The following is a 23,879-nucleotide window of genomic DNA, read 5'->3' on the forward strand; positions in this document are numbered from 1 at the left end:
GTTCTCCTCATCCCCCACCCTCACCCACACCTCAACCTCCACCTTCCCCAGACCCGCACCATCCCCTCGGGGCACCGTCTGCCTCTTCTCTCCCTCTTGCCAGCTCTAAACTCTTGCAGGCTATCACTTGAGAAGCAGAACTCTTCTGGAGGTTTCCTCTCTGGGTGTCCTGCAAGGAAGACCATGGATACACCCTCTATCTAGCTGCAGTGGGACTTTGAATCTAGGGACCAGTTGTTTGCCAGGCCCTGGCCTCCCTGATCTCTTTCCTCCCTCACGGCTTACCCGTCCTCTGGTCCGATTCTTCCGCTTGGGAATATCTTCTTCTAAATCCTCTTCTTCATTTCCTTCTTCTACATTTTCATCATTTTCCAAAACCCTCTGAAATGACAAGAAAATAGAAGCGTTGACAAATAAAATGCAAAGGAGAAAACCATCAGAGGGTAATTTGGAGGGTGTTCTGTTTTGGTGTTGTTTTTTAACACAGTGAAGATGCTGCCGTGGCTTGGGAAGCTAGGCCTCCAAAATGCTGGCCAGGAATTGGAGCTCTTGGCGGTACCAACTCTCTCTCCTGGGACCCTTCCAGCCGACTCCTCCTAGAACACCGACCTTTTTCAACTCTTTTTGCCCAAGAAATGTTTTCTAAAAAGAGAATACTCTGGTAGGGGTACCCTTCTATGTGGGCCCAAGATGTCTGGTCAAAACTTACTTTCATGTAATTTTCCTTTTGTTCCTAAAGGGCCACCTCAAATATATGAAAATATGTTTCTCCTTTCCCTGGCATTCTGGAATCCTGCCCTGTTTGATGAAAACAAGTAACTTCCTCTCCATCTGACCAGAATTTGACATGAATGTGTTATTCATAATCTTCCATTGTTATTTTTTTAAGAGTAATGGATTTTCGTTACAGCACATTACTTGTAATGGAGCTCAAAGATCATAAATTTAGTTCTCTCTCTCCAACAGCCCCGTGAGTCACCCTGCAGCAGAGAATCCAATTTCCATTTTACAGGTAAATAAACTGAGGCTGAAAACAGTTTCGACTGCTCAAGATCATATAGCAGAATCCACGACCAAAGCAAGGTCAGGTTCATCAGCTCAGAGTTTCCCATTTCTCTCTCAGCCCTTGTGTCTGAGAATTCCAAGGCATATTGCAGTACTTCCTATAGGACCTGAGCACCTCACTCGCTTTGGCGGAGGGGAGGAAAGGGGAAGTAAGGTGCGTATCTCTAGGTTTAAGGGAGGGATAAGAGACTGTGGCAGAGGACCCAGCCCCCCAGAGTGGAAGTGGGATAAGGGGAAGGGGAGCCCATGGATTCCATGTCAGGAGCCCTGGGGGCTTCTTTATAAGCTCACTGTGTGGCCTTGGGTGAGTCATCATCGCTTCATGCCTCAGTTTCCCCAATTATAAAATAGGAACTCATTCATTCAATCAACAAACATTTGTCTAGGGCTGACTACACGGCAGGTACTGTGCTAGATAAGCCAAAAAATGGCTACAGTCCTGGCCCCAAGGGGACTCTACAGTCTAATGAAGGAAGGACAGATTCAAACAACATACATAACCATATAATTACAACTGCTATGAAAACAGTGATAGGCAAGTTCAAGGTGCTATGAGAGGTTGTTAGAAGGGACCTTTACCTAATCTGAGGTCAGGTAAGGCTTACCTGTGGAAGTGAACTAAGGAAGTTGAGATGTAAAGGATAGACAGACACTAACCTTGGGAACAGGGACCAAAGGGAGGAGAGGAGGGAAAGTATTCTACGCAAAGGGAACAGCATGAGCAAACTCCCTGAAGCAGGGAGGGGAATATGGCTTGTCCAGAGAGCCTGAAGAGGCCAGTGTGACCAGAGCTCAGTGGCTCAGGAAGAGACTGGCCTAAGATGAAGCTAGAAAGGTGGGTGGGCACCAAGTTATACAGGACAACAGCAACCACCCATCCTTGTGGTAATAGTGCGACAATCACACAAGCTATGAAAAGACTTAGAAAGCGGGACTTCCCTGGTGGCGCAGTAATTAAGAATCCGCCTGCCAATGCAGGGGACATGGGTTCGAGCCCTGGTCCAGGAAGATCCCACATGCCACGGAGCAACTAAGCCCGTGCGCCACAACTACTGAGCCTGCGCTCTAGAGCCCATGAGCCACAACTACTGAGCCCGCGCGCCTACAGCCCGTGCTCTACAAAAAGAGAAGCCACTGCAGTGAGAAGCCCGCACCCTGCAACAAAGAGTAGCCCCTGCTCACTGCAACTAGAGAAAGCCCGTGCACAACAATGAAGACCCAACACAGACAAAAAATAAAAATTAATAAAATTGAAAAAAAAAATTCATGCTGCTAAATAATTTTTTAAAAAAGACTTAGAAAGCAGCATGCATGGTACTGACTTCTGGTATCACCATCACTGTTCCAGTGGCCTCCTGGACAATGCCCTTGGCCTGTCCTCAAAGCAGGAAGCCCAGGGGTGAGTTTCCAGTGACCTTCTCCCATTGCCTTCTTGTCAGAGTTCCATTCCCATCGCAGGGGTCAGGATATTGCTAATTGCCAAATCCTCCCAAAGAACTCAAAATAGGTCTAGTAAATTCTTCTCTGGCTTCTCTACCAGGTTTATATGGGAAGCCATCAGCTGATAGCACTTAGGCTCTCTGGGCCAACCTTAGCCACCTAACAGAGAAGCAACGGCATCTGCCAGACACGACCTCTGGCCCACAGCTAGGAAACGCTGGCCCGGGTCCACAGCAAGCGTCCTAGCCTTCCTGCGCCTTGGCTTCCTGAACCGTAGGGGGGAACACTAGTGAGACAATGACAAGTCAGACGCTCTGCAGCCTTTGGTGAAAAGACGTAGCATAAATACAAGGTGTCGTTCTTACGACAACTGTTGCTGTTTGTATAGCCATCTTGCAAACTCTCTGGGTGTTGAAGCCAGTTAATCATGGTAAGTTCCAAGTGTCTCGAATTTAAAGATCATTGCCTCTGGCATCTCAGCGCAATTCTGATGCCACTCTCATTTTTTATTATGAAGGTATTTATTACCTGCAATATGGACTCTGGGTTGGAAGGTGAAAGCTGGTGAAGGCAGCTGCACTAGTCCCTAGACGTGCCGCACAGCCTCAACATCCCGGAGAAAACTGACTTCTCCCTCCCTCTTCCCACTGGCTTCCCTGTGTCTCTAGAACCTCTGGTCCGAGCCCCAGGCCTCACATGTGACAGCAGCATTTCCTGTGTTTCTGCATTTCCTGCGACGTGGCCCTGACACCAGAAGCCTCTCTACACAACTCGGGAGAAGCCAGGAGTTCCTAACAAACAAAGCCCGTATTCAGGGCTCAGGAAGCAGAGGGACCATCCTGTATTAGGAATGAAGGGCAGGGGTGTCCCACTAGAGATGCAGCTCATCCCCCGTGACACACTTGCACTCCCTGTCCGAGGACATTATCTGGAAAATAGACACATTTTAAAACAACTTTGCTCCCTGCTACTCTAACCAGTCTTTACGGTGATGATAATGATCGTTTGTGGTTGTGCTTTTTTAAAAAAGAAGGAATTCCTCTTTTTTTCTTTTTTGCGTATCAGAGGAATTCCTCTTTAAAGATTCCATTATCTCCAGCTGGAAGAGTGCAAAATTCTCCTACTTCCCTCCTTGCACTGCTGGCCCTGCATCCAGTCTCCTTTCCATGCAGCACCCAGAGGGGTCTTAAGGAAACACAAATTCACTGCCCTGGTTAAAATCCTCCAAATGGCTTCCTTTTTCATGTCCCATGAATCCAACAGCCTCCTGCAGGTCTGGCCCTGCCCACCTCTCCAAGTGCCTCCCCAGCCCTTCCCTCCCTGGCACCCTGCTCCAGCCACACCAGCCTCTGTCTGTTCTTTCCACACAACGTGCTCAGAACTATCGCGATGCCTTCAAGAGCACTGTTCCTCCACCCAGAAAGCCCTTCCCAGGTTCCTCACTTTGCTGGCTCCTTCTCATCTCACAGGACCGGGGTATAGCCCTTGTCTCCCTTAGGATGCTACCTAGAATCTGTCCCTCCTCTTGTACTGAGCCTTCATACTCTGTTCTTTTCATGGCATTTATCCTGAAATGCAGTTATTTTACTTGTTCGTTTACTTGCTTTCTGTCTGTATGTCATGCTACAAAATAAGTATGAGAAGAGGGGACAGGTCTCTCTTGGTTTCCCTGTTACCCCAGAGCCCAGCACAATGCCTGCTCAGAGGAAGCACTCAATAAACTTTGATGGAATGAATGAATGAATGGAAAAATGAACAAAACAGTCCATTTGTTACATGTGCACTTTATTTTAATAATCAAAGCCAATAAAAACATGTAAACTCATCTGGCTTTGGTCCTGGTTTCGGCTTCTAGCACAGCAGGTGGTAGGCCCATGCTTTGCATATAGTAGACATTCTGGTTACATCGGGGATGATGGTGATGATGATGATTCAACAATGACAACCCGTATACTGGCCCAATGCTGCCTGAGAAGGACTCGAACCCACCGCCAGCTCGAAAAGGAAAGGGCTGCCTGTCTCTAGAGCATCAAGGCTTCTGGGCAATGGTTCTGTCCCACCCATTGACTCAGTCAAATTACCCCAACTGAGCAAAAATACTCTTAACAGGCAATACAGATGGGACAGACGGTGACTTCAAAGATCTAAAAGTCCAAAAATGGGGGATAATACATGAATAGCAAAAAAAAAAAAGAAGAAGAAGAAAAAGAAAGTACTAGGTGCCCTAAATGCCAGCGGTAAAAAGAGAACTAGGGGGTGGGGGGTGATCAAGAAAGGCTTCATGGGGAAGGTGGTATCAGGGCTGAGCCTAATAGGTGGGTGGAATTTGTACACGTGGTGATGGAAGAAAAGGCACGCCAGATAAAGGGCACAGCATGACCAGAGGCACGGAGGGAAGGAGGCTGGAGAACAGAGGGAGTAAAGGAATCGTGGGAAATAAGCCTGAAAACTAGGTTAGGAGCGGAGAGAGGAGGCCCAAGAAGATCACACTCATCACCTTAGATTTATTTAGTGAGAAACAAAAGTGTTTTAGCCAAGTTTTTTAAACAAGGGCATGGCCCAAGCAGCACTGTGTTTTGGGGTGAAAGGTCAGCTATCAAAGTAGGACATGGTGGAGAGGGGACAGACTGGAGACGGGCAACTCACAGGAATCTGTTCACTCGTGCATCCACGCAATAAATATTTATTGTGCGCCTACTATGTGCAGGTACTGTTTAGGTCTTGAGATACAAAGGGGTGCAAGCAAGAGAGACAAAGATTCCTGCCCTTGAGGAGTTTACATTCTACTAGAAGAAAACAGAAAATAAACAATAGCATCATAAATCAGTAAATTATGAAGTATGTTAGATGCTGATAAAACCTATGGGGAAAAAGAAAAAGAAAAGGAAAGCAGAGTAAGAGAGTCGGGAGTGCTGCGGGGCGGAGAGGGCACAGGATGTGGTATTACTTTCAGTGGTCAGGGTAAACTTCACAGAGAAGAAGAGACAGGAGCCAAAACTTGAAAACGGTGAGGGTGAGAGCCCGGCGTATGGGGAGAGGGCCGTGAGGCAGAGGACGCAGCCAGAGCACAGCCGGAGGTGGAGCGCGCCTGGTGTGTACGTGAGTAGCCGAAGGTCGGTGTGCCTGGAGCTGAGTCAGCCAGGAAGAGAGGAGGCAGCGAGTCAGAGAGAGGTGAGAGGGCCGCGACTTTTTCTCGGGAGAACAGGGGCCAGTGCAGGGTTTGAGCACAGGAAAGGCCCCCTCTCAGCCACGAGCAGGGCACTACTTAGAAAGCAATCGCAACCGTTCAGACAGGAGATGTGAGTGCCTTGGACCAGGGCAGCAGCGGTGGATGTGGTGAGAAGGGGCCACGCTCTGGATTTGTGTTGACAGGGCACAGTGGACAGGATTCCTGATGAATGGATATTGGGTGTGAGAGAAAGACAGGGGTCGAAGACAACTCCAAGGTGTGTCAGACATATAAAGGTTTCGGTCAATAAGGATCTTTACTAGGGCTGTAGATCTGACAAGTAGAGGAGGGAACAAATATAAGCCATGTTGTGACGACCAAACGGAAAAGACTGGACCATTCATCTGAACGCAGGAATGGCGGAGAAGGAGGCCACGTTCACTGACTCATTCAACGCCTTTATTGAGACCAGACTCTGCTGGGCACATGCAAGGCCCCGAGGGTACAACAGTGAACACGAAGGCACGGTCTCTGACTCGACGGAACCCACGCACTGTGGTACTGACGAAGCAAACCTAACATTTTACTGGTAGTCATTTAATTACAATGTTAATAAATTAATATGTAAATATTAGATTGGATATAAAATTAATAAATATGCAATTGTATAATATATGTATAACATAAAATATATAATTTTAATATAAAGTATTAATGTAATACAAATGTAATTTAATTTTAATAATTTCATTATGTTTAATTATTAAAAACTACGATTTCATATTTGTATTCATTAATATTATTATAATCTTCTGTGCCAACCATTGGATTCAACAATGGGGACTCAAGACACATAAATAAGACACCGTCAGAGCGCACGCACCATTGTAATCCTGCGTGGTGACCCTGCGTGGTGGCGGCCTTGGCCATGCTGTGCACAGAGGGTGGTGAACACATGGGGACGGGAGCCACCAACCCTGCCTGGGGGATGACTTCTAAACTGGCCTTGAAGGAGAGGTGGGTGGTGCTGGGGAAGGACAAGACAGCCGGTGAACTAGAGCTGAGGAGGGGGTGTGAGGCAGGGGTGCAGTGGGGATCCCTGCGGGGGCTGGCTGCCCCAGACAACCGAGCTTTCCAAGCCTGGGCTGTGGCTGCTGGCTCCCGGGGCAGGTGGGGACGTGGTCAGTTTTGCTCACCACTGTGTCCCCAGGACCTCGCACGGTGCCTGGCACACAGTAGGCTCCAAAATTACATTTTGAGTGGACTAACAGGGAGACCAAGGCCAGCTTCCCAGTTGTGGTGGGAAGTTGAGGCGCAGCCCTGGCCCTTGAGAGGACGACCAGAGCTGGGGCTGGAGTTCCGGACGCACGACGGTGATGCTTGGGGGCCACCCCCCAACCCGTCCCGCAAGCACACAAATACCTGTATTTCCTGGATGTTTTCCTCCTCCCTGGTGTCCACCTTCTTCTCGATCCCCTCACCACGGAGCAAGGCTTCCAGGGTGGTGCTCTCTGAGGTGAACCCATCTTTCTTCAGAGGCAGCTCCACTTCTGAAAAACAAGGACAGGAAAGCAGTGTCAGGCCACTGGAAACAGGAGAGAAAGGAGGGACAGGAAGGGTGGCCCTTGAGGGCATGCGGGAACCGCAGCCCCCGGCAAGGATTCAAGATGCCTGCGATCTCTCCTCCGGGCCGAACAGGAACACTGGAGTTCAGCTTTTCCATCTCCAGTTCACAGTCCCAGAGCCAGAGCCCAGCCCTGCCTGCTGCCTCAGAGACGGCGGAGACAGGGCAGAAGGGGCGCCAGAAGAACACGGGGTCAGACGGCCTGCGTCTCTGTCCTGCTTCTGCCACCCTCTGGCTCTGTGACTTTGGGCGAGGCACTCAAGGATCCCCGAGCCCTTTTGCACATCTACAAAGTGAGGGTGACAATGCCCAGCACCCCACCAGGCCATTTTGTGGAGCATAAATGTGTTCCTTTACATTCAAGCACTTTGAAAACTCTAAAGCGGTGCACCAATGTCGGCCTCAAGTTTTATTATCCTCTCCCTCTATGCCAACTCTCATCTGCCAACTCCATGACCTCCCCCCGGCCATGCTGGCTGCCCAGCTCCAGTCTGCTCCATGAAAAGCTATTTCAACCTCAGAGAGGCTGTTCTTATCAACCCACCAGGGAAGTAAAGGCCTCTGAAGCCCAGGGAAGAAAAAGAACGAGAGCAGATGCCTAACAGGCCCCTGATCAGCAGCTGGGAGCTGCAGTGCCCGCACACTGGGGCATTTGTTCTGAAGACATCAGAGTTTGATTGGCTTCGTGGGGCTTGAGATCATGGGGCCACCTGAGCAGTGGCAGCCAGAGCCGGCCCTGCCCATGAGAGAAATCGGAGAGAGAAACTGAACCCCTTTCTCAAGAATTCCCCCAACTCCGAACCCAAAGGAGGGTGGTTGAGGGTCTTTTGGTTTGTTTTTTGGGTTTTTTTTCATTAAAAACAGAAACCTCAGGTACAGGCGATCATACTCGGATTTACTACAAAATATTCCTCCCACCTCTCCCCGGACCCTGTACTTCATACCCCCTGCGACTAGATGCATAGTCCCTACCCTGTATCAGGTAAGATGGGTGCAAGACCATGAGGGGGTGGTGCCGGAGCAAACGGTCAGGGGAACGAATGGCCCATCTGTATGGAGTTTACAGACGTGTGGATAAGAATTAGGGGACAAGGAATGGGGAAGCACCAGGGCAGTTAACAGTGGGGGGTCAGGAGCCCTGCTATCCCTGGAGGGACAGAGAGAGTGTGTTTGCAAGACCTGGAGAGAGCCATGGAAGGCTCTCGGGCCAGAGAACCCGGGTACACACACCCAACCTCTCTCTCCTTGCCCTGTCTTCCTGCTCTGCCCTCCCACTGGCCAAGCTCAACCAGAAGCCACAGGGCAAGGGAGCCTCACTGATACAGCCATTGAGGTCAGCTTCCTGGGGCACAGGGCAGCGTAAAGAAGGGCAAAATGCTGATCTGGGGGGACAAACAGAAATAACCAGCACAATCAACCCGCGTTCCACTGGCCTTTATTCAAATGGAGCTCCACATTCCCCTTCTATCTCCTCCACCAGAGCCAGACGCAGGCTGGCCAGCCCATAAGAAAGGGTGCTCAGGCAGCCCATTAAAACTGAAGAAACTCACACCCATGCATGACCAGCCCCCAGGAGATGATGGTGGGAAGGAGAAACAGTATCTCAAGTCCCTTGAAAGACAAGGTCTTTGGGATTTTCTTACCAAAAAAGGCAAGCAGAGGATCCACCTCCATCCAAAAGTACTACCCCCGAATCAACCACCTCTGAAACTCATTCACCCACTTATTCATTCAACAAATATTTACTGAGCACCTGCTATGTGACGACCACCGTGTTAGAACTAGGTACATAGGAGGTGAACCAAATAGCGACCAACCCGGCCTTTAGATGGTTGACAATCTAAAGAGACAGAATTGGGAGATTGGGATGGACATATATACACTAATATGTATAAAATGGATAACTAATAAGAACCTGCTGTATAAAAACATAAATTAAATAAAATTCAAAAAAAAAATAAAGAGACAGACATTAAATGCTAAGTCCAAAATAAATATGCAATTACAAAATGTCATAAGTGCTACAGAGAAAAGCAACAGGGTGAAATGTGAAGAAAGAATACAGTGCGGGGGGCGGTGTCTACTTTAGATCGGGGGTCAAGGAAGGGCTGTGTGGTGAAGTTACATCACACAGAAAAATAGCCAACTGTCTGCTTTGGTGAGTTCAGAGTGTGCAGCTCCAGAGCCTGCTCCAATGACATATTAGTCCTTCTCCCAAGTCACAAAAGGCTTCCAAGTGTCTAATCTAAAACAATTAAAATATGTTGCCTCATGCCCTGTCCTCAGCCAAAAGAGAACAGCTGTTCACCATCCCTCAGATTTATAATAACCATATATATTTTTTTATTTATGAAGTTCACATTTTAGTATCCCCCTTAGCCTTCTCAACACTAAATAAATCCTATTTCCAGAATTGCACAGTATTTTAGAGCTGAAAAGGCCTTACAAATCATCTGCTTTAATCATCTCATTTCCTTTTTCTTTTTTTTTTTTTTTTTTATTTTGGCCACACCGTGCAGCATGTGGGATCTTAGTTCCCCAACCAGGGATCGAACCCTTGTCCCCTGCATTGGGAACATGGAGTCTTAACCACTGGACCACCAGGGAAGTCCTATCATCTCATTTTATAAATGAGTCACCTGAGGCTCAGAAAAGTTAAGTAACGTCACCGAAAGCCACACAGCAGGACAAGAATGCAGCCAGAGGATCTTTCCTAGACACGGTTAAGATCGTGACAAGAGCCCCACTCACTGTATTCTTATTAGTAGTTTGCAGGCTCAGGCTGAGTCCCAACAAGCACTGATATGTTTGTGTACATGCAGAGTGCCTGGCACATAGCAAACATTCAAAATGTGTCAGCTGTTATTGCTATGTATCACTTAATCCCCACCGCCACCCAAGTGGTGAGCACAGATATCATCCCATTTCACAGATGAGGATGCTGCAGCTTAGGGAGGCTTAAACTTGCTCAGTATCAGACACCTGGTAAGGGGCAAAGTCCAGCCTTGACCCCAATCTGCCTCAGAACCCATTCACCTAATCTCTAGGCTGTATGGACTTCACCTTGCCTCGATCTGGTCCCTCCCTGAAAAGTCGTTTCCCAAACCTTTGTGCATGTTCACTGCCCTCCTAGACCACCTCCACAGTTTTCATATTTTGAGATAAAAGGCAGACCTTTGCTGAGGCTGAGGGCAGGTCTGTGTCAAGGTCCTGGGCTCTGTTCTATATGAGCATCCCCATGGGGTGTGCACTCAGCACAAGAGCACTGAATTTTCCATCACTGGTAAACTCCCTCATGCTCCTCCCCCTACTGCCCCTTCTTCCTCTCCTGCTAACTATTCCTCCATCCTGCTTTCCCATCGTTCAGTCTACCCTGTTGGTCCTCTGGTCCTGATCCTCTGAGATGGGCACAGGGTCAGAAACATGGGGGAGAAGAGAAGCAAAATGGGAAGAGTGAAATGGGCTCTCCTACACTCGAAGGGCTAGAAGGGACCCCCAACAGCATCCAATCACTTAACGAGGAAAGTAGAGCACAGAAAGACACAGAGACTTTCCCAGGGTCACAGAGAAACTTAGTGACATTATCCTTTGCCTAATTACCAAAATATTTTATTGGCTCATAGAAGTTCTGCTTTCAGAAACACCTGGAGTCAAATCCTGGCCTTGCCATGTATTAGCCAAGGGACCACGGGCTGGTTACCTAAACCTCTAAGTCTGTTTCCTTATATGTTAAATGGGGATGATCATAGTATCTATTTCATAGTGTTGGTGTGAGAATTAAACATGGTAATACGCTGCATAAAGAAACTCTGAAAAGATCCCCACAAAAACTAGTGTGAGAAACAGAGTGGAGGCTTACCAATTTTTGCTTCGCTTTTTTTCTATTCAAAACAAGATTCAAAATTAGATCATATAGTAAATAGCCTGCGATGTTCTCAGTGTCCTCTAAATGCTACATGTTACTATTATCAAAGTTTGAATGATTCTGATTTAATGGCACAGCAACGCTGTCCAATAGAAATATAATGCAAGCCATTCATGTAATTTTAAACGTTTTAGTAGCCACATTAATAAAAGTAAAGAACAACAGGTACAATTAATCTTAATATATATTTTATCTAACCCAACATATCCAAAACATTATCACTTCAATGTGTAATCAATATTTTTAAATTATTGCGACATTTTACATTATTTTATTCACATTAAGTCTTTGAAATCTAGTGAGTATTTTACACTTACAGTGCATCTCAATTCAGATTAGCTGCATTTCAAGTGTTCCATGGCCACACGTGGCTGGTGGCTACCGTAGTAAACACTACAGGCTTACAGAATTAAAAGCAACATTTGCTATGATTTTGCTTCTAAAAAATGGAAGGACGTTAAATATGCTCTTAGTGTTGTCTACTTGATACCCAGCTGAGCACCATTCCAGAACAACATTCTAGCTGACCCCTGGCAAACCCTGGTTTCAAAGCACTATGGGTAAAGCCTGCAATGTCAGAGTGACAGGCTAACCAGTGCCCTCCCAACAAAGCAGCAGAGGGTACATTCTCTGGCTCCAGACCACAGGAGGTCCCAGAGGGAAGAAAAAATAAGGTAACAGGTCCAAGCTCTTGCACAATGCACGTCCTAGACACGCTCCCTGTGGAGCCCTTAGGGATGTCATTGATTCAGTTTTATTCTAATACAGCTCATCTGGATATAAGATTTAATAATTCTTTAAAAGCGTATTCATTTTGACCCTCCCACAAATTTGGGGACCGCATAACCTGACAGGAGCCATCAAACACTTAACATTAAAAGAAAATGGCCTAAAACACACACACATAATTCATCTTTAAATTAGCCTGATTTTATACACATGGATACAAACCCACGGATCGGTACTCTCTCCGGAGCGGCAGCAGCTGTCACCCAAGCCAGCCACCTCCCCGGGCCCCCGTACGCAGCACTGCCTGCACTTCTAATTGGGAACAGAGATACTCCTTGGGTGACTTCCAGCACGATCCATCACACCAGAGACAGCTTCTGTGCAAGCCGAAGCAAATCAGTTTCCAAATAAGAAAAAACCTCTCAGACAAACAAGGATTGAAGCATAGAAAGTCTAGGAAGGAAGGGAGGAAGGAAGGAAGGAAGGAAGGAAGGAAGGAAGGAAGGAAGGAAGGAAGGGAAGAAGGGAGGGAAGAAGGGAGGGAGGGAGGGAGGGAGGGAGGAAGGGAGGAAGGAAGGGAGGGAGGAAAGGAAAGCACAAATAAAAGCAAAGCAAAAAAAAAAGAAAGAAAGAAAAAAATCACCAGTGAAGAGCAATGGCTTCTCCCCAGGGCTGTGGACAGGGCAGCCATCCTCTCGGGTGGAGATCAAAGCCACAGGCTTTTGACACAGGTGCCCCAAGCCTGCCACCCAATGCACCAAATGCAAGGCTTCCACTGGGTCGTTGGAACCACTGAGCTCATTAACAGGATGCAGGCAAGACGAGGCTGAAAGTGCAACATGGGAGCACGGTGAGTAATTAAATCCCAGGTCATTTAAAAATGCAAACGCTTGGATGTCACAGGCTCACGGCGCCTCTGACTCCTCGTGCATTTTTTGCCTCAGGATGGAGGACTGGGAACCTGCAAGTCATATATGGATTACAATAAAATATGCCATATAAAAAACAGATTAAGACAGTTCTTCTTTGGGGACGTATACAAAGAGAGGAGCTGTCTGTTAGCTGTCGAGTTTGCAAGAGATACCACCTTTGGGGAGGCTGCGCTCTGCCAACAGACAGACTGCCCCCAGGGAGATCGTGGTGAAACACCCTGACAAGGCACATCCATCCGTCCATCCATCACGGGTGCTCTCTGACGCAGGAGCCTGGAGATAGAGTTATGGTGCAAAGGAGGTAGAAACCCCACAGACAATGGCAGACAATCCTCCTGCTACATCACGAGTGCTCAGATTTCTTTTTCCACCCGACGCTAGTTTTTCTTTAAAAATACAAATGTGCAGTTTTCTCTTCTGGCCACTTATTATTTTGAGGAGTTAATCTCATCACATTTCCTTGGGTTTATACATCAACTTACACCAAGGAGCAAGAAGCTTAAGAATCATTTTTTTCATTGATGCCCAACAGACTCTCGGGCTCATGGGGAAGGAGAGGGGTATTGTTATCGCTCACCCTGTGGAGGAAGAGATTGGAGGGGACCAAAGCCCTGATTTCCTGAGATGGTGGCAGGCCCAGGAACCCATCTGCTCATTCCTCAGGGGTGCCATTTTCTTGGCTGCGTTTGACTCCCTGCTTTGTGATTCATAAAGCTCAAAATAGATGAGGTTCACAATGAGGACCCATCACCCAGGCTGCACCCTGCAGGCCCTTGTTACTGCTTCTTTTAGAGGCCCAAGATATGCAGACAACAGGAGGACTGATCATGGCCCCAAGAGCCCTGTGGTCCCCACCCTCTGCTGTGCCTACCCACTCACCCCTAAGCCAACACGCAATGATGGGCCCCTGGAAGCAGCACCCAGAGCTTGGCACCGTAGATAAGCATTCCCTCACCCCTGAGACACAGAAAAACACCCACACTATCAAAGGAAGCTCACCACTGGGCTGGTCAGCAGACCAAGTCGATACAAATTAGCGGGAAGGTGAGGGAGCGGAAGGACGGTGGGGATGGACTGAGTGGCGAAATGGTTCAAGGGAATACAGATTGCTGGAAAGTGCAAGAAGCTGTGTGGGGTGAAGTCTCAGCTCTTGTACCCTACACTGCACACTTGGCCTTGATCTCCTCATCTGTACAACAAAGCCCACTTCCTGGTGTTCTTACAGGGCCAGATGAGATAATGGGTATACAGCATCTGCACAGGGGGGGGATGCTCAATTCATGCGAGCCCCCCCTTTTCCCCTTCTAAAGTCTCCTTCTCCTTGCACTTCTCAGCAAAACTCCTCACCTTCTGATGCTCTCAGACCATCAGACGTGGTGAGACACAGCTCCCTGCAGCTGGGCATGGGCCCAGGGGGAATGCAAGCGAGGAAGCCAAGTCTAGAGCAGTTAAGAGGACAGAGGAGGCTGAGGATGGGACTCAGCTCACAGGCCAAGATGCTGCTCCAATTCCAGGGGGGCCCATGCTGCAGATTTGGAAATCACAGCAGAACCATGTGGAAGAGGCCTTGCTCTACTCATTCATTTTACAAATAATTCTTGAGCACTTACTATGTACCAGGCTCTGTTCTAGGTGCTGAGGACACAGCTGTGAACAAGAGACAGAAATTCTTGCCCTCATAGAAGTTGTATTCTAGTGGGGGAGAAACAAGACATAAACAAGGAAGACCCATAGTATGGCAGATGGTAATCAATGTTTTGGAGACAAACAGAGCAGAGGAGGGGAAGCTGGAGCATCAGGGGTGATGGGAGGGTGGTTCCACTTTTGGATGTGGCCAGAAAAGCACGAGCCTGAAGGAGCAGGAAAGGGGCCATGCGGCTAATAGGAAAGGATGTCCTAAGCAAAGGAGCCATTGCGCAAAGGCCCTGAAACTGGGGCCTGTCTGCCCAGAGCACAGTGAGCCAGGGAAAGGGTAGGAGCCCAGTTCAGAGAGTTCCGGGGCCTTGAAGGGTTGTGTAGGCCATTGCGAGAATGCTGACTTCTAATTCTGAAGTCACTGGTAGTTTCAAGCAAAGGGTGACATTATGATGCCTATATATATTTTTTAAATTTTATTTTATTATTTTTTTATACATCAGGCTCTTTTTAGTTATCTATTTTATACATATTAGTGTATATATGTCAAGCCCAATCTCCCAATTCATCCCACCACCACCACTACTCCCCCCGCCCGCTTTCCCCCCTTGGTGTCCGTATGTTTGTTCTCTACATCTGTGTCTCTATTTCTGCCTTGCAAACCGGTTCATCTGTACCATTTTTCTAGGTTCCACATATATGCGTTAATATATGATATTTGTTTTTCTCTTTCTGACTTCCTTCACGCTGTATGACAGTCTCTAGGTCCATCCACGTCTCTACAAATGATCCAGTTTTGTTCCTTTTTATGGCTGTGTAGTATTCCATTGTATATATGTACCACATCTTCTTTATCCATTCGTCAGTCGGTGGGCATTTAGGTTGATGATGGCTGTATTTTAACAGGATCACTGTGAAGTCAACTGAAGGAAGGTGAGGGTGGAGTGAGGAGACTAGTTAGGAGTGACTGCAGTAGGTGTGGAGCCCCGCCAACGAGCCGGTGCTTAGGAGAGGGCCTTGTCCTCATGGTGCCTGTGTCCTGGTTGCTAGATACAGCCAGAGGGCAGGCCCCTGGCCCCTGAGCAGAGGGCATCCCCACACAGTGAAGGAGGCTGGGTGCCCAGTGCCAAGGGGCAAACATACAGAGCCATACCGGAGCAAGTCCACAGAGGAGCGGTTCTCAGAGAAGAAGGCAGGTCAGCCTAGGCCAAGGGCAGGAGAAAAGACCCAGCCAGACAGGCCTGGCCCAGCACCATGGGATGACAGGCGTTAGTAAAACAGAGAGGAAGCCTTCCAAGTTTATCTCTGTGCTCTGGACAATGTATGCGAGAGGACTCAGTTCTGGGACACAAGGGGTGAGCTTGGGCAAGCTGTGGTTCTGGGAAAGGTAGATCCCACAGCCAGATGCCAGGTCTTTTCTCCTCAGGATAGAAGATACTAGACTCGGGCTTTTAAAAGACCCTAAGGCAGACTGTGTTCCCATTCTGGCCAGACAGCACACGCTCTTCCAGCTGGGCAGTGAGCTGCCTGCAGTGAGCACGTGCTGGGGACAGAACAGGGTCAGCTGAGGCCCCCTCGGCCCACCTAGCAGCACTACGTGGAGGTGGCATCACGGTGCCTCCTCACACCTGCCAAGTCCTCCAGCTCCACCCTCCCACTGGACCCTCAGAACAACCCCGGGAAACAAGCAGAGCAGCTGCCATGATCTGCATTTCAGATTAAGAATCAAGGCCAGAGTGGGTAGGTGACTGCCCCAAATCGCACAGCCAGTAGGTGGAGAGGTCTGAACTTGAACCCAGGTCTTGTGATTCCTATTGGAGGCCTTTTCTCCTGCACAGCACAGCTGTTCGACATAATGAAGGCCCCTATGGGCTAAAACCAAAGAGAGGCAAGATGGCAAAGCTGGGACAGGCCCCACAGGCCAGGCTGGGTGCTAGATGGGGAGGCCAGGTCAGCTGCCGAAGGCTCCTCCTCTCCCACTCAATCTCCCTCACCTGTGCAACGGGCACGATGAGCGCTAAGCCACGTTCTTCAAGCTTGAGACCAGACACCAGGCACCTTTCTTTCCTTCAGCCCTTTAATAAATCTTTGCTGTCCACCTACCATGCACCACGTCCGGTGCCGGGTGTTGGGGATACAGATGAAGGATTGGGTGGGCCTCTGCCCTCAAAATGTGCGCCTTCCAGCAGGGAGAGACACAAGTGAACAGGCCCTGGTGTAACAGGGCGACGGCCTTAGAACCTGTGCTCTAAACGTGGCTCCCCCAGGTCCAACTGAAAAACCCAGCCATAGAAACTCTGCAGCAGCTGTGCACGCCGCCACCCAGCCGACTCCCAGCTGCCGCCCATTTCCGGGGCCGGCCCAGGCTCCCAGAGCCCTGCGAGACTCAAGCAGTGTCACAGGCCCAGGCCCAGTCCCCCGAACCCAGCGCCTTCCCCCAGACTGCCAGGAGGGCACGAAGCAGGGGCCAGAGTGGCCTGCCCACCTCTCTCCAGCTCACAAGGCCAACAAGAGCTGTGAAAAAGCTGCTGTTGCCGGCCTCCAGGATGGATGGCTGCAGCTCTGACACTGCAGGAAAGAGATAAATGACTGGTCATTTCCCCCTGATGCACTCGAAGGCATCCATTCTCCCCGCCGTACCACGCTCAAAGAACCCCTTCGCAGAGACAGATAAGCACTGACATATGGGGTGGGAGCTCAGCGTCCTTCCCCCTCGCAAGGACACAGCCAGACTCCTCTGTGGGCCGGGGGACGGTCACGTTGTCCGTTGGCCCACACCTGGCGGGGGGCTCCACGGGTCCCTTCCCCCGCCTCCCCCCATCTCGCCCACCCCACCCGGCTCATCCCTGTGAGGAGCACACGGGAGACGAGGAGGCGGGGGCAGAGGGAGCCAGCTGACAGGCCCATCAATCTCAGGCTACATGCTTGGCACATCGGCGGCGTTCCGTAAGTTGTTCCCGGGCTGGGAGGGCTGGAGGAGTCGGGGGGACTGTCTCGAGGAGAAGAGAAATCGCGCCGAACATCAGAGAGAAAACGGTGGAAGGAGCCCGGAGATTATTAAAATGTGGGCCATGTACAAAAGCAGTAGGGAACTAATTAAGATGCAGGATTTTCAAAAGCTGGGGAAGTTGGCCACAGCCTGCTCCCATCTGTAGAGTTCTGGCAGTTCAGTGCGGCAGGGACAGCACCCCAGGCAGGCAAAGCAGGCCTCTCCACCGCTGCCCTCACAGGTGGGACTCAGGCCTCTGCCTGGACTGCCCCCTTGGGGGGCACCCCTCCGAGGGCCCCTGGGACTTGCTTGTTGGCCAGCTATGGCACCCTCTGCTTTGGGGCCGTACCCTAGCCTACCATCCCCTGAGGGTCCCTGCCTGACTGTTCATGTTCCCCCAACATGTGGTAGGGCGGTGATTATCCTGGTCATTCATGCCCAGTCACTGAATGGCTGCCAAAAAAAAACCAGGAGAAAGAACCAGAACCCTACTCCTGGCTGCCTTCCTTCCCATCACCCTTGGAATTTGGCAAGGGTGGCATAGAGCCAGGCTGCTCCCCAAGTGTCCCGGAGCGGAAGGGTATTACAGGGCCTCAGGTACATTCCGCGAGCCCTACAGGCCTGAGACACCAGGATGAATGTGCGTGTTGAGTCCTGGGCAACATGGCGCCAGTTCCAACAGGTTCCCCCGCAGGGTTCTTTTCCTTGGCTTCACCACTGATATCCCCTTGGGAAATTAACTTCCTAATTCAGTGCCACAGGTTCCCAACCTCTAAAACAAAGATAAAATCTGCTCCAGACCACAGGGACCAAAAGGTCTGGGGTCAGAAGATGCTAAACTGACCGAAGCAGACTATCTGAGAATTTAACCCAGAAGGACACAAGTAAAAGTTTGTTCCCAGCCCTTTTTCCTCATTCAAAAAAAAAAGTGAAGTTAAAGGCTCTTTTTTAATCAGCTGGCTTTTGCCCAACATCTGCCCGGCTTCAGGGCCTTCTGGTGGATATTTACTATCCACCTTTCTCTCCTGCCAGCTCAGCTTCCCCTTTGCAAGGACAGAGCTCCATTCTTGGGGGAACGGTCCAGGGGAGGCCCCTCTCTGGCACCAGGCTCCTGCCCCTCTTCACGTTGCCTGAATTGTGATGGCTGTGCCCTGAAACACCTTGCATGCGCCTCTGCAACCAGGTGCAAGCTGCAGAGAACGCTGAACTCCGTTGTCAGTCAGCGGAGAGAAATAATGTTGCGTGTGTTGTCCTTCAGACGCCCAGGCAAGTGGGAGGTTTGCAAGATGTTTATTCAGGACTGATCGGAGGGGTGATGTCAGGCGTGAGAAACACATAGGTCCGGGGACATTGAGAATGCTTTCAAATTCCAAAGAGCTCGCCCCAGCTCTCATCCTCATCCCACCCACACACAGACACATTTTTATTTTCAGCAAGTAGTTAAGAAACATAGGCAGGATGGCATGTTCACAGTGAGGGCGATGGGATGAGGACTGCAGGCCTAGGGAGGACTCCATCAGTGTATAGTTCAGCCCAGGAACAAACGACTTCACAGCAGCCACGATGGGCTCCCCACTCCCCACCCCGTGACGTCATAGATGAGCTCTGTGCTGGGCGGGGGCTGAACAAGAAGGGGACGGTTCTGCAGCCCTGCCCTCAGACCTGCTCCAAGGTCCCTCAGATTCCTGAGTGGACACCCCCTCCCCTTGCCCTGACCTGGTTTCCTGACAAAGCTCTCAGCTCTGAAGACCTGGGGTCAAGGACAAGTCTAAGCCACGTTTAACCCTGGCCTTTGTTGCTGAAAGCTGCCCGCCACTGGCCGGACTCAGGCAGGGACACAAAGGAAGACAGGAGGGACAAACCGGGTGTTGGCATGACAAATTGCTTGTGGCATCTCCTTATTATGCATAGAAAGGTCTCACATGGAAGGAAACTCATGCCTTGAGACAATTCCTCTCCAGGCCGGTGCCCAGTCTCTCACAAGTCAGGGGAACTCCTCTCTCTCTCTCCCCTGAGAACTCTACTGATGGTAGAGCCCAAGGGAGGCTCCAAGAATCATAGACATAAGTGCATTCCTAGAGGCTGTCAAGGGGAGTTCAAGCAGCACAGGCATCACCTAGGAGCTTGGTGGAGATGCAGAATCTTGGTCCTCACCCCGGACCTGCTGACTTAGAATCTGCATTTTATCAGATCCCAAGGACTGCATCCCCAGAACGCACATTGAAGTTTGAGAAACACTGGTTTTGCAGACTTACAGGTGGCCGGACCACAAGTCAGTATGGCGTGACTCCACACCATCTACGGTTTCTTTATTAAACATAAACGATTGTCAATAAGAACAATTTATTTTGGAGGTATGGGCTTCCTCCTTTGTTGTCCCAGATCTGGAAGTGGTCTGGGTCCTGGTCTCTTGGAAGTGGCATGGATGAGTGATGAGGTAATCCTTAACTGGATTACACTTTGAGTGTAATTCTAGAACCACTCTGGCTAATATGGGTACCACTAGCCACGTGTGGCACTTGAAATGTGGCTAGTTTGCAATGAAATGTGTTAAAAGATACACACTGGAATTAAAAAACAATACCAAAAAAAGTAAAATACCTCGTTCATAATTTTTATACTGATTACAGGCTGAAATGATATTATTCATATGTTAAGTTAAATAGAATCTATTGTTAAGATTAATTTCACCTGTTTCTTTTTCCTTTTTTAAATGTGGCTACTAGAAAATGTAAAATGACACGTGTGGCTCACAATCGTGATCCAGGAGACTTGGCTCTCCTACAACCTGCATCTCAGGGAGTTTGGGACAACCCCAGTCATCACCCTGGAGTGTCTGCAAGGGTCTGTAAATTGTGCAAGGCCATTTGAGAACTTGGGTGGAGCACCCACCCCTAACAAATAAAACTTTTGCACAAGTGAAATGTGAGTTAGGGTGAAAATCTGAAGCATGCTTAACAATGGAACTGTGAGAGAGCATCCCGAAGAACTGTTAAGCAGAGATTTTGCAGAAAAAACACAGCCTAAGGAGCCAGTGTGGAAAGGCAGGAGTGAGGTAACATTGCCAGGCAGCTGGCCTTGACAGGCCTGTGTTGTTTGGTGACAGTGGGAGGGGGCATGTCAGCTCTGCCTTTGCCCCACTTAACAGCACTGTTGCCACCACCCTGAGTCATGTCGCAGCTCTGGCATCCCCCAAACCAGACATTCCCTTAAAGCTAAGGACCAAGGGCAATCACTTGGCCTCGCTGCAACAAGGTGTGAAGACTGCCACCCGCTCAGAAGTGTAATAACAGATCAGTAGTCAAGAAAACTAACCAATTCCTTCTGCACGGCCACAAAGCAATCAACATCACCTAGAGGCAAATTCTGAACTCAAACTCTTTCATTTCCATGTCCAAGATGGGTTCTATTTTTAGTGACTGGCCCCACTCGTGTAAGATGCTCCATTAGCTCATTTCCAGTAAGGGTGGGAGAGGGTACATGGTGCACTGTCCTCCTTTGAGACAGTCTGGGACGAGTTTTCCTTACTTGAAGCCATGGGAAGGTATCACCTGGCCCAAAAGAGCTGCAGCTCCTTCGGCTCTGTTGGGAAAGTCATTCATTCTGGGCCTGTTCCCACACTGTGCCTGCTTGCTCTCCTCTCCTGGGGTGGCAAGAGAGAGACAAGAGGAAGGGGAAGGCCCGAAACACCTAGAGGGAGAGAAGCTCGGTGAGGCTGGGGGCACGTGGATGTGTTTATTCCTGAGGGTGCCATGTAGGCACGCTCACTCTCCTGGAAAACTCAGCTCTACGGACAAAGCGGCAGAGCAACCTTGTCCTCAGCCAGCCCAGCACCCCTGACCTCTCCCATCGCTGGCCCAGCCAAGCTCCACAGGGCACTGACCAGGTTTTATTTCCAGCAGCCGCAGCTTCGGATCCTCAGGTGGGTGCAATCGTCTCTTCTTACGCCAGCAGCGGGCAGGGTACGTGTACAGCTGGCCCGGGGCAAGGCCTGTGGACAGAGACAGTGTAAAGATTAAAGGCTCCAGGCTGGATCTCACCTTCTCATTCACAGTGAGGAAAGTGAAGCCCAGAGACGTGAAGTGACTTGTCAAGGTCACACAGCTGGTAGATGGTAGAGCCCAGGCAGAATCTAGGTCATCTGACCCCAGGACCCTTGCTCTGTCTGCTCTACCATGCTGCCTCAGTAGACACATGCCAAAATGAGCCATCACTGTGACCAAAATCAGTTCTGCTCTCTTGGCCTAGGGAGAAGATCGGAGGGACCTCCAAACCACAAGAAGGACTTTTCCAGATTTACCCTCATCACGGTGTTTCCAAGGCAGTGCATATCCAGCTACCGCCCATCAACTGCCCCTCTGTCCAGGTCAAGCAGGTTCCCTTCACAGTGGAGCAGCAGAAGTCATTCTGTCTACCTACGGACAGCCTGGCTGGGAAACATTTCAAGGAAACAGGATCAAGGCACTAGATCTCCTACCCACTGGCTTCTTCCACCCACTGATAGCTGCTGGCAGCTCGCTGAAGCCAAAGGGAGGCCTGTGCAACCTCCATCAGAATATAAGCCTGCATAGCCAGCATACCTGTACAGCCCTGCCCACCTGCCTGGGCGTTACAAAAAAAAAAATGGGCAGGAGTTCGGTGGCTGGCCTTATGTGTCACACAGTCTCCCAACAAGAGTCACCATTTAGATTTGACTTTTGACACGAAAGCTCTACACCAGCATCATCTGTCATGCCGAGCACCCCATGAGGAGCCTTCCTGCTCAACAGACAACACTCTCGTGGCTCCTGGGGCATATGCTGGGCAGCAAGAGGCCTTGGAGGAATGTGGGCTCCCTGCACTAGACCCTGGTTTGTTCCCAGAGAAAAGGGCAGGGGGTGGAGGCTGAGGGGAGAGGAAAAGGGCTGAAGACTGGTTAGGCGGTTTGCAGATTAAAAAGACTGCTCAATGCACCCCCAAAATAAGCCAGCAAGCCCACTGACCCACCCCCGCTAGAGTGAAAGCCTGGTGAGGACAGGGACTTTGTCTTGTTCACGTCGGAATCCCCAGAACCGGAACTGTGGCTGACACAGAGAAGAATCAAACTAAACATTTGCAGAACGAGTGAGTGAATGAAGGGAAGAATATGTTCCAGTTCACTTTCATGGAAGTCACAACTCGGTCTTCTGTAGTAAACATGGCATGTGACAGCTGTTAGAGACAGGCAGCCTCCCATGAGAGGGGCACTTCCTAGACCTAGGACCATGAGTAGAAAACATCAGGACCCTATTCCCATCTGCTGTCTTCCCTTTTGGGAGTTTTAAAAGTTAAGAGAAAAACCGGATTCATTTTTCCATTTTTCAGAGAAAAACCTATGAAAGTTTCCTTGCTACACATCCATTCATTCATTTTTCATTTGTACTTGTCATCTCTACCCATGCATAGATTTGGGTCCAAAGCAGAGGCAACTATTCCAGCATTAAAGGAAACAAAATTTTCCGATTCTTTTTATGTGCTAAGTTTCGTTTTTAATCACGCAGCTGCTCCCACAGGTTGCTAGGCTGTGAACAAGCTGGAGGTTCTGACCCTTCCCCCTTTGATTCTTACAAATCATCAAGGGTGATAGAGCCTACAGGCTCCAGAAATATCTCTGATGTTATAAGCTAAGGGCTCATCAGGTCCTAGAGTCATTCTAATACTTGACTTTGTTGATAGCTGTAAGGTCTTCTGCACAGTAGCAGGATCCTGAAGCTCTGAGCGCCTTGAGCCCTGAGAACCAGACTTGTGACTGATTTATAGAAGACACAATGAATCCAAAAACTAAGCTTGGTCTCGCTCCCATATGAGGTCCAGTTTTGACCTCTGTTTGAGGGAAGGCATCACTGGGAATAGTTTGATGTTTCTGGTGTGGTTCACTCCAGGGCCGTGTCACCTCTCACCCCATAATTCCTGAATGGGGACATTGAGTCAGAGCCCCTTCCAGATGTTTTGGCCACTTCTGGGGCTGGTGTTCCCCAGGATCCCAGAGAAGCCAAGTACAAGGGCTGGCCTGCTGCTCCCTATCCCAGAACTCGTCCCATAATCCCACTTATCTTGGATGAGCAATTCTTAATCCAGGCTGAAGCCAAAATCACCTGGAGGACTTCTTATTAACACCAATGCCGCAAATCCATGCCAGAGCTACCCAATCCAAATGTAGGTGGGTGGGGGAATTGAGCAACTCTTTTCTTTTTAAGAACTCTATAGATTGTTACCATAGCTGGCAAAGAACCTCTGGATGTCTAAGCATCATCTAGTTACTGGCTGGATGTTCTCTCTGATGTACCAAGCCTAGTCTAATGGTTTTTCCAGTAGATTCCCAAGGTTCCCTGTATTTTTCCCAAGCCACTGCC

General features: G+C 49.4%; 1 protein-coding gene across 4 annotated transcripts in view; it reads right to left on the minus strand.

Annotated features, from left to right (window-relative positions):
• The window catches only part of DPF3 (double PHD fingers 3), a 261,509-nt gene that overhangs the window by 115,994 nt on the left and 121,636 nt on the right, over positions 1-23,879 (minus strand). For all 4 annotated transcript variants that reach the window (XR_005018713.1, XR_005018712.1, XM_036842792.1 and 1 more), the window contains exons 3-5: positions 21,392-21,499; positions 7,097-7,224; positions 286-381 (exon numbers count right to left, since the gene is read on the minus strand). Coding sequence is in view for 2 of the 4 variants with exons in the window: in XM_036842792.1 (XP_036698687.1) it covers positions 286-381; positions 7,097-7,224; positions 21,392-21,499 (332 nt within the window). In the remaining 2 variants the exon portion in view is untranslated. The remainder of the gene's footprint in view (positions 1-285; positions 382-7,096; positions 7,225-21,391; positions 21,500-23,879) is intronic.

This window comes from Balaenoptera musculus, chromosome 2 (assembly GCF_009873245.2).
Source record: "Balaenoptera musculus isolate JJ_BM4_2016_0621 chromosome 2, mBalMus1.pri.v3, whole genome shotgun sequence".
Classification (NCBI taxonomy): domain Eukaryota; kingdom Metazoa; phylum Chordata; class Mammalia; order Artiodactyla; family Balaenopteridae; genus Balaenoptera; species Balaenoptera musculus.